Source organism: Dendrobium catenatum, unplaced genomic scaffold (genome assembly GCF_001605985.2).
Source record: "Dendrobium catenatum unplaced genomic scaffold, ASM160598v2 fragScaff_scaffold_0, whole genome shotgun sequence".
In the NCBI taxonomy this organism is placed as follows: Eukaryota; Viridiplantae; Streptophyta; class Magnoliopsida; order Asparagales; family Orchidaceae; genus Dendrobium; species Dendrobium catenatum.
Window position 1 is genome coordinate 719173 of NW_021318462.1, and position 15145 is coordinate 734317.

The window sequence follows — 15145 nt, forward strand, 5'->3', positions numbered from 1 at the left end:
ACCACGATGGCCCGGGACGACGGAACCATGGGATCTTGATTGGCTCTATCATCCATTACCCCACCATCCGCTTTAAGTGCAAGATGGTGCAATTTCTGTTTTAAATATCAACTCCATCCAAATATCCAAACTTTCCAAATCCCAAACCCATTGTTGCTATTATATGCCAGCTAACACGTATACTCTACGTATCTGAATTCTGATCGACGACTAGCCTTAATCGAAAGTTCTCCCCACCATCCGCTTTAAGTGCAAGATGGTGCAATTTCTGTTTTAAATATCAACTCCATCCAAATATCCAAACTTTCCAAATCCCAAACCCATTGTTGCTATTATATGCCAGCTAACACGTATACTCTACGTATCTGAATTCTGATCGACGACTAGCCTTAATCGAAAGTTCTCTCTTTATTGGGAGGGGTAATTAACTATAGGAGCTTGCGCCTATAGGAAAGCAGAACTCAGATCATGAAGTCATCGCAAAATGAGGGCGAAATCTTTGGGTAGTGTCTTATCTACGAACCCATCTGCCTTCCAAAATTTACCCCGGAACTTATTCCGTTAAAACTCCCCTCGCCGAATAAACAGAAAAGCGAGCGGAGGCCGGGGCCGAATTTTCGGAGCCCACAATATAGAAATGCACATTATTTTAATTTAAATTTAGAAACTTAGTTTTAAAAATAAGAAGCTCTCGATCAAGCTCGAATCAATGTGAAGACCCTCGAATAAGCTCAAAATCAATTTGAAGGCCCTCGAATATGGTTAAAATTGATAATTTCATTCTTGACTGGCTTGTGTGTGTGCATCTATGTGACTTTAGGGATGACTTGTAGGTGTGACTTCAGTGTTGAAGAAATATAAAAAATTTAACAAACCATACAAATATGATAATTTATATGGATGTTATAAGCACTTTAAAGAAAATTAGCCTTAATGGCTTAATGTTAGTTGTGATGAATTATGCACTTTCATGTTTGAGTAGATAGAGTTTTTAATTTCAAGTTTTCTTTAAGGTTGTCATCATTAATAAATTTTTTGGTTTTTATAGCTAATTTTCTGAACTTTATTTTGAGTTAATTCATCAGATTCTTTAATTAATTTATTAACTTTAGTAGGCATGGTATACGTTGGTTCACTATTAGGAAAATATTTAATGTACATTAGAAATTTAGATGTACACATTTTGTCATGCTCAAATTTGATAGTACACACAAATTCTCTCTCTTGCTTAATATTAGTTGCATTTTCAATAATACGTTTTAGAAGTAAACTCTTAATTGGACACAATAGAGAAAAATGATTCATATAGCTGACTCCATGTAGTGGGATAAAGACTTATTGTTGTTGTTGTTGTTCGATAATACATTCTAATGTAGAGAGTTATATATAGATTTAACAAAATTAAATGTAGAATTATATCGGAACTAGAAATCTATTTTATCTAATTCATTTTGAAAAGAATATTCATGAATTTTGTTTTCTTAAATATGATCTAATTCAACCATTTATGATTCACATGCATATCGTTTGAATAATGCATATGCGTGTTAGATGTATGCTTATAACGTATACGGAATGCTTTCACATGTTGGATAATGTACATATTAATCTTAGGTGACGTATTTCTAATAACAAAATAGTTGTAATATTCCTCATTGTCTCAAGTTTTGTTTAAAAGATCATGTTGCATTTTTGGTGAATTTTAGCTTAACTCATCCTATATTTCTTCCTTTATATCTTTAATGAAATATATAATGATAGTATAGTACACTATAATGAATATTATTGCTACAAGATTTTAAACCTCACATAATATTCAATCATACTGTAATCACATTGTTTACAATTCTTAGATTGCTTATATACTTAGCTTTTATATTCATTGGATGATATTATTCTATTCATTTTTCTTTATATTAGCCCAGATTTATTCAGTAGCAACAATTGACCACTAATATTAAGCATATCCTAATAATTTTGTTTGAATAAATTCAAATATTTAGGGATCACTCACATTATAATATAAGTAAAATTTTTTTAGTTATTAATTCAATTTGAAAATTTCTAAAGATTTTACTTCCATTATTATTATTATAGTAATACCATTTCGTCTTATGTAGTAATTATGTGAAGTTGTTTAGAACCATAACTTAACCGATTTCATTTGAATTGCATCTTGTGTTGTATTATTTATTTTCTCCGGTACTATGACTTGGTTTTAGTTGATATGATGATGCAAACTTAAGCTTTGATATCAAGTTTGATGCAAGTTGTCTGATCTAGGTTTTCCATATTTAAATTTAAGATGAAATGCTCAAAGTCAAGCATATAAGGTTAAATCACTGTTTATAAACTTTTAATTTAGACAATTGATTGTCCCTTTGGATGAAAACCAAAATAGGTTAAAATTTGAATGCGTGATAATTTAATCATTGTTTGATAGAATCACACCGAGAAATTAAAGACCATGAAAGAATCACACTTTATTAGGAACTCACATTATAATTAGAAAAAAAAATTAGATTTTTTAATTTGAAAATACTTTATAAACGGTACATGGAGATATTTAAACATAAAAATTTGTAGTCTCCAATAACTCTGTTGCAAGATGCTAGAAGGAATCACATCTGAGGAAATCATAGGAGTCAATAAAATAGGAAATCATTATAAACTCATTACAGAATATCAATGAGCCTATTTTTATATGCCTCAAGTTCGACCTCATATCACAAATCTTTTCGAGATCAGAAAATAAGATTGCTTGGCATTGTATACCCCATCGAGAAGTCATGGCTTGTAGAAATCATCGAAGGCCACGACAACAATAGGTGGCAAGTCCAGCCATAAGGGACTACAAATTATAATTTTATAGTACATGAATATCACAACTCGTGGTAGCAAAATGGAAATCACAAGTCATGTACGAAATCACTAGTCATGGAGATCCAGTTAGTAGCAGAACCCATGCAAATCCCCCATCCAACAGTGAACTGAGCCTTCGTACAACCAAAATAATGAACCAAACCAAATCAAGGAGGAAAACACAGCTGGTTCTCTATAGAGGTTGTCATTTATATGTTTATCAAGAAAAAAATTATACCTCTAAAGGGAGCAAGTATTAAAATGAAATAACACAAACAAAAGAAATCATCAAGACTTAGAATGTCAATCCACGCATTTCAGTGCTTATGTTTTGTGCTTTCTATGAGTATAACTTTTGAGATTTGCATCCCTTCTGTTTCTTTTTTTGTTACACCATTTATCAATGAGCTCACCTTAATTTACTTTTTTACAGCTGATTTTTTAAAGCACTTTTTAGAGCAAAGGGGTTGCTTAAGGCTTTTATAAATAGGATAAGAATTACCTTCAGCTTTTTCCATGTATAAGATAAAATTGTCAGGAACCAACATTTCTGTTTTTATCTTACTCTTCTATGATTCTTCCTTTTCTTGTTTTGTATTTTGTTTAAATTTTGCATTGCTTAAATGAGTATGTGAAGTTGTATTGAACTTGCGACACCGTAGATTATCATACGAAATGTACAAATTCGAAGGGGTCTTCTTTTACTTCTTCCTGAAGTTGTGGAGGTTCTTGGAGGGATGGTTGAGGATTTAGATGCAGCACGTCAAAGGCTTGTTAATGAAGTAAACAAGCCACCTAGAGGCAAAAGGTATGTATAAGCTTCACCTAGTTGTAGTAGGATTCCGATGCCATATATTAGCTCTTCTACACTTTATTTTTTGTTTTTTTTTTCCATTCATCATGGTATTATTCAAGTGAACCCATAATGGTATCATGCACTATGTAACGGAGAGCAATTTGCTATCATCCAATTTTTTTCTTTTACCTGTTGCTGTAAAATGTTGATGATATTATAGCTTTCCCAACAAGCTATGTTTAATTTTAACAGCCTTCTCTTATAGTGTCAACTAGTTGATGCATGCATCTTTGAAGAATGTTAACCTGTCCAACTTTATGGCTTATAATTTTCTGTAAACATGTAAATTTTGTACTCTTTTAGTTTTTGATATTTTGTTGGATATCGCTTTTCCCTTTTATTCCTATACTCTATAGCAACTCTTGGATCCATGTGGAATGGATTCTATGGTAACTCCTTGATCCATGCGAAATGGATTATTTTTCTCCTTAATTTGAAACCTGGGAAATTTAAACGTTTGAAATTTCACTTGAACATCTATTCAGATGTGAGTGGTTATTATTTCTTTTTCTCTTCTCTAATTTATTCCCCCATCATAACTATCAGATTTTTTGCCAACAATACAGGAAACAAGCCTTACTTCCTTTGTGTCAAAGAGCCACACTTGCAGCGTGGCCTTCTAATACTGTTAATAATAATGAAACAAATAGTTCAGAAAGTTACATCAGCAATAATGTCTCACGAGCAAATATTTCAATGCCATCTACTCTTAGCAACCCCCGTCTGGTTCAAGGTAATGAGCCCTTCTGCAGAATGACTTTATGTACTAAAATTGCTAGTTGTTCATGTGTATGCCATTGATTGTATTTAGAAATCAAGAGATGAGATCTATCCACTCAGAAATAAGACCCTATTAGTCAGTGAAAAATCAGTTTCTGTTCAAATGTCAGAAGAATAAGTGCTCTTTCTTCTTTGAAAAACATGAAATATTATTTTGGTTTTACTTAATTTTTATATGTTTGACGGTGCTGGGGAGTTTTGTCTGTTTATGATGTTATTTGATAGCATTTATGTTTAGTTTTTACAAATATACTAATAAGTCTCTCTCTCTCTCTCCTCCTTTCATTTTCTCTTACTTTTTCCTTTCCCTCTTTGTTTGTGTTCTCTCACTCTTCCCCCCTCCCTCCACTTTCCTAGTGCATTTTCTTTCTTCTCTACCATTCAATTTGCCTCTTTTAGCCCACTTCTCTAGCATTTTTCTAGATTGTTCTGCTTTGAATGTTGATGATGCCAATCATTCTTTAATGCTTTGTTTAATTAAATGATGGGGGAAACATTAGGTATAGGTGAATGTTGATCAAATAATACTTAAAAGAAAAGGAAAGACCTCATCAATTGGATTGTTGTTATGCATTATATTCTAGGCCCTAGGCTATAAATTAATGAACAAATATATTTTGTTAAGGATTTTGACCAAAATACAGTACCATTTTTCTACTTCGTTCATATCACCTTTCTACTCAGGTCTCCTTTTATTCCATTCTTTTTGCAGAACATTCACTCATTGACTCATGCATGCATGTAGTTTTGCCAAGGGTGCACTTTGAAACAAATCACTGTGGTGCAGAGATATAGTGCCTCGCTTTGTTGCGACGCAAGTTGGTAGCACAAATCGTGCTGGTCGGAATACTTTGCATGACGAAACATAACATCCTTGAATATGGGTGGGCATGCTTTAAGATCTCAACATGTGCCTCATCGATTCTATTGCTTCATTGCCTTGTTGGTTTGCTCGAAAGCATAAAAAAAGGTTGTCTCTACTCTCTAGTTCATGTGAATGTGAAGTAAAGGCTTGGTCATGATCAATACATAGCTTTTGCATTTGGGTCTTTTTATTTTTCTCACTCTTGTTTTCTCGGTTTTTCTTGCTTTTGTGATAGGAAATACTTGAGTTCGCAAGTAACCTTAAGGGAAATACTTGAGATCGCAAGCAAACCTAATAGTGATTGGTGAAAAACAGCAAGAAAACTGCTGATTACAACATAAAACAACAACAATACATCAACCTTCTTGAGAACATGGAGAAAACTGAGAGAAAAACGAAGAATTCCACTAGTTAATGCAGGAAAACAACAAATGATATAAGTTTTTTCAATTTGAGTGGAGGAAACAACTCTTCAAATCTCTAGCCAAGCCGAGAGCCTAAAGGAACAAACCCTAGATTTTAAATTTGATTTCAAACTCAAGATGAAAACCCTAATTCTCTCAAAGGAAATCATTAAAATAAAGAGGACAAATAAAAAATCTCTAAACAACCCCTAATTCAAAATTTTCCTCCCAAAGCAAGTTTAATTAAGTCGTAGGCTCCTTCCCTTTAACCAGCCCCTCTCTCTCTTCCCCATGTTTTTGCCCCCTCTTGTAGCAAAGAACCGGTCTAGGTTGGACCGATTCAGTTGGCCCTAGGGTCGGCCTAATAACATTACCCCCCCTCCCAAAGACTCACATTGTCCTAAAGGTGAAATAAAGGGAACTAATCTTTCACCCTCTCATAAGGTTCTCAAGAGGCATCAAAATCGGGCAGGTCTCTCCATCTAATAAGCACTTCTTTATTCCCCTCTTTATTGGATCTTATCCCTCTCAGCTCCAGTGGTTCTAAGATCACTTCCAACTTCTCTGTCAGTGTAGCTGGCAACTCCTCACTAACTGCATGCTCTCCTAGAGCTCTCCTCAACTGAGACACATGGAAAACTAGGTGTATGACGACGGATGGTGGTAACTTCAAACGGTATGCCACAGCTCCGATCTTGTCCAAAATTCATAGGGACAAAGTACCTTGGGACTAATTTCTCATTCCTCCTGTTGGCCTTTGTCCTTTGCCTGTAAGGTCGTAATTTTAAGAACACTTTCTCCCCCACTTCAAACTGTATGTCTCTCCTATTTGTATCTACCTGCTTCTTCATAATTTGTTGTGCCCTCAACAGATGCTTCTTTAACTCTTCCAACACTTTATCCCTTTCCTCCAAGTACTGATCTACTGAGAAAATTGGTGTGCTCCCTTTCCCAAAGTGCACCAAGTGTGGGTCCCTTCCATACAACACTTTGAAGAGGGTCATCTGAGAAGCAGAATGATACAATGTATTGTACTAATACTCAGCTCATGCTAACCATTTTGCCTACCTCCTTGGTGTTTCAGAAGCAAAACACCTCAAGTAAGTCTCCAAACTTCGGTTTACTACCTCCATTTGCTCATCTATCTGAGGATGATAGGCATTACTTCTCTTGAGAATAGTGCCCTGTAACTTGAGTAGCTCCCTCCAAAATTGGTTGAGGAGCATTGTCTCGATCATACACTATCGACTCTGGAATCCCATGCAGTTTAACAACCCCTGATGAATGCAGTTGTCACTATCACCAGTTAGTCCTAGGAAACATCTCAACTCCCTTAGGTTCTTAGGCATAGGCCATTTCTACATTGCCTCAATTTTGTTTGATCAGCTGCCACTCCCTCCTGGGACACTACATGTCCTAAATAATCCACATTGGACTGGGCGAATCTGCACTTCTTTAGGTTGGCCCTCACCCGATGCTCCTGTAAAACTCCTAGAACCACCTTCAAGTGCTCTAGATGCTCTTCCTCAGTTTTACTATACACCTGGATGTCATCATAAAACACCAGAACAAACTTCCAGAGGTACTGCCTGAACACCATATTCATCAAAGACTGCGAAGTAGTGAGGGCGTTAGTAAGCCCAAATGACATTACCAGAAACTCATAATGCTCTTCATGTGTCTTGAAAGCTATCTTTGAAATGTCTGCCTCTCTCATCCTGATCTGATGGTACCCTTATTTCAAATCCAGCTTGGAAAACATGACTAGCCCATACAATTCATCTAAGAGCTCATCAATGACAGGAATAGGTAACTTATATGGCACTGTCCTTTTATTTAAAGTTTTGTAGTCTACACAGAACCGCAAGCTCCCATCATTCTTCTTGACCAGTAGGAATGGACTAGAGAAAGGACTCACACTCGGCCTGATAATGTTAGCCTCCAGCATCTCCCGGATCAACTTCTCAATCTCATCCTTTTGAATATGAGGATAACGGTATGGACGAACACTGATCAGTGACACCCCTTCCTTCAAAGTAATGGCACGATCTAACTCCCTTTGTGGTGGTGGCCCTTGGGGAGGTTAAAAAACCTCGTTGAAATGCTATATGAGTGGCTGCACTAAAGAGGGAATGTCGTCCTCCTCCAGTCTGACTCCCTCCAAGCGATGCAACTCCACCAAATATCATCCTCCCACCTCCTCTATAGTTCTGATCAGGGACTTGGGAGATACTCCAGTCTTAGATAGCCCTGCATCACCCCGAATCACCATCTTCTTCCCCCCCACTACTAGTTCCATATTCAGTGTCTCCCAATTGACCTTGGTCTCTCCCAAGGTTTGTAGCCACTTCATCCCCAGAATGACATTAATACTTCCCGATTCCAAGGGAAGAAAATCCTCCATCACCTTTATCCTCTGAATAGTTAACACCACTCTCCTACAAACTCCTCTATCCATTTCCACCTTTCCTATACCCATCATCACCCCATAGTCTCCTGTATACACTAATTTCACCCTAGCAGATCAACAATTTAGGTGGAGATGAAATTGTGGGTTGCCCCACTATCTATAAGCACTATCACCTCTTTATCAGCTATCTCTCCATTCACCTTCATAGTATGATTCAGAGTGAATCCCACCACTGAGTTTAGGGAGACTTCTGCCATATCCAGATGCAACTTCTCCTCTTCCTCCATCCCTAATCCGCTCCCACCTGTGCCCTAAAATGTACTTCTCGTCGCTTCTAAAACACAATCCTTTTGCCATCTTCTCTTGTATCTCCTTCTCATCCAGCCTTTTGAAATTTCTCCCATTTCCCCCTCCTCTAGCTCTCTCCTTGGGCACTTCCTTCAGACTCCCTGGCGCTGGCCCCTTGGGAGCTAAGAAGGTGGCGGTCATCATGTACGACCCCCCCCCCCCCCCCCCCTCCCCCCCTTTTCTCCCCCCCCCCGAGTTGCTCTTCTTAGCCCTCTCTCCAGTTGCTTCTAATCCTCCAGCAACTGGGCTAGCTCCATGGCCTTCCCAAGGTCTCTTGGCCTCATCGCTCTAACCGCTACCAGTATCTCTGATTTAAGCCCCTTCATAAAATTTCCTTCTAGCTCAGTCTCAAAGAGCCGGTCTAATTTGTTGGCCAAGTACTCGAACCTGTCAAGGTAATCTGCCACAGTCCACTTCTGTGTCAAGGCAAAGAATTGCTCATAGAAGCCTCCTCTCCCACCGGTTTGGAAACATTCTAGTAAGCATTCTTTGAACTCCCTCCAGCTCCAGATGGGTTGGCTCATGTCTCGCCATTGGACATTGGTAACATGCAAGTGCCTTCCCCTTCAAACATAGTTTGCAGCCGTCAGCTTTTCTTCCTCTATAAACCCCGTTGACGGCGAAGTATCGTTCCACCTTGTAGATATAACTATGGCCATCCTTGCTCTCATAAATGAGCATCTTCAGCTCCTCACCTTTGGGTCACCCCCGTTTCCCCTGAATCCTCCATAACCTCCCATTCCGCGAAGAGGAGGTGCTCCCCAGTTGTCACGATCTTCCCTCCGGCGATCACTAACCCTTTCATCAAATTCTCCTATTTTTCTTTCAAATTTAGCACCTCTGCGGTAGAAATCCTCTCTTCTCCCTAAAAAATATATAGCCCCTCTTTCGAAACCAGGGCTCATCTCCTCCCTAGAAAGTGGTTCTAGAGGAGGCATTCCGTCTTCCCCCTCCAATATCTCCACTTCCGGATTTTCCCTTCCCCTAAACATGTTAGGGTTTTCCACTCTTCCATGTCCGCCGATGTCACACCCCAATTTACCCTTCTATAGGCAAACTAGAGTGTAATGGAGAAGGAAAGTTTGAACAAACTTTTTTTTTCTCCCATTTTGAAACGTTGATATCAGAATTAGATGAGTAAAAAAATAGTCTATTCAAATTTTCCTAATGCAAGTAATCCAAACTCATCAAGATTTTCATAATAGGAAGCATATATAACATATCTCAAATCAAATACACATCTTATATGAAACAGAGCTTTACTAGAACATTTAAAATTTACTTACATATCAAAAAGTTTTTGTACAGCTTACACTTGAACCTCTATGCATACCCAAAAAAATATATACACCAAAAGACAGATAGTCACCCTTTTAGTGTCCTACAGGCTCCTTCCCCTTTCTTGCAATACAACCACTGCTAATGAGCTATGACCTAATGAAATACACTAGCAATGTATAAGAAATAATAATAACATTGTTAACCATTAAGAAATACATAACATTAATAAACATGAGTAACTAAATAATAACAGGGTTAGAATACCTTAGAAAGTCATATTAATTATAAGAAATGTATAACAATACGTTTCATCTTACTAATTATTCAACACTTTTAAACAAGTCATATGATGACTATAAGCTTGTACACCCTTTTAGTCTTCCAATTCAAGGTTGAGTCTATATTCCCAACTTTTAAAATTGAAGCTGCTCTCTCATTCAAGGTTGGGTCCAAATTCCCAACTTATAGAATTGAGAGTATATGCTTACCTCATCATGTCTTTCAACTTTATTGGTGCAGGCTTATCCTCCAACATATGACTTAAAAACACTTATACTTTCTTTCATTTTAGATAAATTTTCATACTCATATCCAACAATTATATAAATTGGAATAAACTAAATGTGTAATTCACATATGAATCAATTGAACTATTTGAAATACATGCTATTATGGGAAAGAAATGCTATCATAAACAATATAAATATCAATTTGCAATTATATAAATTTTTTATTATTTCTATGTATTGTTGGGTATCTCAACTCGTTCTCTAGGGAAGTCGGGTCAATTCGTTCTCCTAAAGTACCCCTGCCTCCTTTCCTCTTATATACAATCTAAAGTATAATTTTTGATCATTCAAATCTGCATTCAAATATAATATAATAGTTTATATGAAAACCTTATATGTGTACCTCAAAGAAGTTTCTCTTCATTCACCCCAAAGTGACATCTCTTCTCCTAATCCTCCTTTCTTCACTTCCCCTCCTTACAATCAGCATTTAGTCACATTTGAATTCAACAACAACCCCTCTTCCTTACTGTTTTCAATAAGCAACAACATACTTACTTTCAACAAACACTTTTACTTGTTTCAGCTTATCCACTGATTTCATGACACAAAAGCAACTTTATTCCCTCATTTTCACTGATTTTTCAGCACATCACAGCAGCCTTTATCCTTTTTGTTTCTACTAGTTTTAGTAGTTTTCAGCCACAATAGACCTACAGATTTCAACAAACCTTCTTCAAAAATCCTTCAGCAAACAACTATATCTCTTACCTGATTTCAGCAAATTCCTAACTTGATTTCAACAATTTCCTCAAACAATAATATTTCTTAACTGATTTCACAACTTTCCTAACCTGATTTCAGCAATTGCCTAAAATTTGAATTCTCCCAGAAGCTTGCGGCAGTTCCAACCCTTCAGCCTTCACGCTTTTTTCCCCATCTATAGTCTCCAGCTCCCTTATTCTCTATTTCGGGTAGGGAGGAATTAAAATGGGAAATGGGAATGAGAAGTGCTTTAATATATTATGATTAAATATCCACTAACCCTCCACTATGCCCTTTTAGAGCTTACCAGCCACTTGATCCCATCCGGCCAATGCATGTCCTGATTAGTGGGAATGGTAGTGGAGGCTACAGTAACATCTATTTAGCTGATTCATTAACTATAATATTAAACAATTCTTTAAAAGATACATATACATCTAATGACATTACTTTTATATATATATATATATATATATATATATATCAAAATTATTCGAAATTAAATATTGAATTTTATGAAAATATATCTAATGTTTTTCATGGTGTGAAAACACAGGGAAAATTCTATGCCTACCTTTGACCAAATTTTGGGTATTATAGCCGATGGTTTCCTTTGCTTCTGATGTCGCCGGATTGGTCCGGGTCTTCACTTCTAGCAATTTCTTCAACATCTCTTCCATCACGATGAATTTTCCTTCCATTCTTTCATTATTGACTGAAATTTGATTTTGAAAATAAAAAAATTTTCCCTCCAAATCTGATTTAGTTGCCCAATTTCTCCTTCCAAAACTTCAACTTCTTCCCGACCATATTTCTTCCTAAGATTTATGAGAAGATCTTCCAGATGAAATTGCTATGCTGAAATTTTTGAATTTCAGCGGCATATGGTCCCAAGACAACGCTCTGATACCAATTTGATAGGAAATGCTTTAGTTTGCAACCCTAAGTGAAATACTTGTTCGCAAGCAAAACTAGCCGTGATTATTGAAAAAACAACAAGAAAATTGCTGATTAAAGCAGAAAACAACAACGGTACAACAACCTTCTTAAGAAATATGGAGAAAACTGAGAGAAAAATGAAGAATTCCACTAGCCGATGCTGGAAAATAACAAACGATACAAGTTTCTTCAATTCGAGAGGAAGAAACAACTCTCCAAATCTCTAGCCAAGCCTAGAGCCCAAAGGAACAAACTCTAGATCTCAAATTTAATTTCAAACTCAAGATGAAAACCCTAATTCTTCCAAAGGAACTAATTAAAATAAAGAGGAAAAATACAAAATCCCTAAACAACCCCTAATTCAAATTTTTTCCTTCCAAAGCAAGTTTAATTAAGTTATGGGCCCCATCAATCCAACTGGCCCCTCTCTCTCTTCCCCATGGTTCTGCCCCCTCCTCTTTTAGCAAAGAATTGGTCCAGGTTGGATCAGTTCAGCTGGCCTTAAGGCCGGCCTAATATTTTGCTATTTAGGTTTTGCTCTATTTTTTCTCCTTTTGATCATTCTCACTCACGGTCTCACATGGGCAACTAACTTTTCAAATCTTACACTAATGCAATCCTATGCATCATTAAAATGACAATAACATTTTCCATTCACAAAAGAGATAAGAAATCTCCTATTTGGTGGAGTTTACTTTTAGTCCTTCGTTGGTTTTTTATGCACAACATAAATTGTTATAATTTACTAGTTCACTTTTAAGAAGTGTCTTCAAATTAAGTTTGCACATCATATTTCTTTTTAATTTTAAGTAAATTTTAAAGTCATTTGTTATATAATCCATGTTTTATTTTTTTTGCTGCATTCGTTATATTTTTTGAAATATTTGCTGTATTTTATATTTGTTATTTAAATGGTATTGTAGGCACATAATATATTTATGCATAATATACAAATCATGAGTGCTTTATTTAACAAAACGTTGCTTTGTTTTTCAGATTAAATAAAATGAATACTTGAGCATCATATTGTGCATTGTAACATGTATGAGCCATTTCTTTAATATTATTCATCTACCCCTCTTATAACTATATTATGCCTAGGTCTTGTTTGTTATCACTATTTGTTATATATTTTCAAATGATATATAAAAGAAGCAATGAAAAGTAATGAATGGCATTGTGCGAACACTAAACTAAAAAAAAAAAAAAAATTGGTAAGCAAAAGTGTGGATCTTCAATCACTAAAAGAGCCTTGACTTCACATTCGACCTTCATTGCAGCCTCTATAATTGACTTTCCCCATCGCTAACAGCATCATTGCCTTTAAGATTTTAATGAATGCATCGAGATTAAGAGAAAAAGCAAGTGGGGTGAGATCTAATCCCGTTTTTGCTATCATGTCAGCAACCAAGATGAGCAGCAGAGACTGATGTGGGCATTGACAATGACTTCATCATTTTAAAGGATGATGATTTGTAGCTTCATAGTTGTGTGATTGCTTAGTCTTGCGATGTGTAGACCAATTACTGGCTAGGAAGTGCTAGGGCTTTTAACAATGTTATCCTTTTTGCACAACAGATCAACCACCTTGCCACCTCTCATGATTGTCGGAGAATAGGACGGGGAAGTTAAGGGAGATGAGAAGGAGAAATGGGAAGGAGGAAGGAATAAATAAAATACGAACAGGACGAACTATGGATGATCAGTCATCTCGAAGCAATGTTATTTTATTTGTATTCTATATTTTAATGATAAATACTTAAAAAACTAAATATATTTTATTTCATGTCTCATATATAAAAATAAGAAGTAAAATAAGTTGTAAATAAAACTAGAAGACAAAAAGTAAACATGACCCCAAATGGCACCTTAGTTTGTTGTTGGATCAATAATTTCCTCTTTTCCTTTGGGTGATTAGGGATGCAAATCCCATTTCTTTTAAACGGTTGCTTAGCTATGTGCAGTTGGGTTGGAGTGTTTTGAGATTCTCTTACTCTCTATTTTATGGATTGTAACACTGTCATGGGGATGTTTGGGTTAGTAAAACACTAAACATTTCATCTTATTAAGAATCTCATTTATTTTCATCCACTCCACTATATGTTATTTGTTTTGGTTCTTCTAATGACAAATAGCTACTCAAAATTTTACATATTTCATACTAAATTCTTGAATATTACTATTGTATCACCCAAAATTTCTTCATTCACTTTTTTTTTTCACTTTTATTACCTTGTTGCCATTAGGTTCTTAAAAAATTCGTGCCTCACCTCTCCATATTTTTTGAGGAGAGTTTTAAATAATTATATTTCGGATTAAATTTTTTTGAAGATAGATTAGTTTTAAGATAAGACATTACTTGAAAATTTCACCCTCATTTTTTGAGGACAATGATTTGGTTCGAGATTTCTCATAGGCACAAGTCCTTATAGTTAATTATCTCTCCCAGGGACAATAGAGAGAAAGGCTAATCATTAAACATGTACTAAATACTCTGCATATAATAACAGTAGTTTAAGAACGATCTCCATATGCTATATCACATGGGCTTCTAATGATTCGATTAATCTTAGCTATATCACATGTGGGCTCTGAAAATTCGGCCATGGCCTCCTCTTTCCTATAGGCGCAAGCCCCTATTGTTAATTACCCCTCCCGATCACGAGAGAGAACTTTCGATTATGGCTAGTCATCGATCAGATACGTAGAGTATACGTGTTATCTGGCATATAGTAGCAGCATGAATTTAGTTATTGAGGATTTGAAAACTGGATTTGGATTTGGGTATAGTTGATATTTAAAATAGGAAATTGCACCATCTAGCACTTAAAGCGGATGGTGGGGGAATGGATGATGGACCCGATCAAGATCCCATGGTTCCGTCATCTCGGGCCATCGTGGTCCCTGGTCTACTTAATCAGAGGAGGTAGTCGACCCAACCTGACTGAAGGATCCTTGTCGGCAGCCATGGGTTGCTTCGTCCAAGAGAACCTTGTAGACCTGGGGGGAGTGTTTGTCTAAGGGGATAAATTTGAATCCACCTTAGCTAACAGAGGGCTTTGTACCCTATCGATCATATCCTATTGATTCAAATCTCAAGGATTTAACGCCATTAAGGAGCGTATT

The 15145-nt window shown here is 36.2% G+C and overlaps 1 protein-coding gene across 4 annotated transcripts in view; it reads left to right on the top strand.

The window, feature by feature from the left end:
- LOC110093979 (recQ-mediated genome instability protein 1) overlaps positions 1-15145 on the top strand; it is a 65951-nt gene that overhangs the window by 7396 nt on the left and 43410 nt on the right. For all 4 annotated transcript variants that reach the window (XM_020819056.2, XM_020819057.2, XM_028693021.1 and 1 more), the window contains exons 3-4: positions 3525-3670; positions 4285-4451. In XM_020819056.2, the coding sequence (XP_020674715.1) occupies positions 3525-3670; positions 4285-4451 (313 nt within the window). The remainder of the gene's footprint in view (positions 1-3524; positions 3671-4284; positions 4452-15145) is intronic.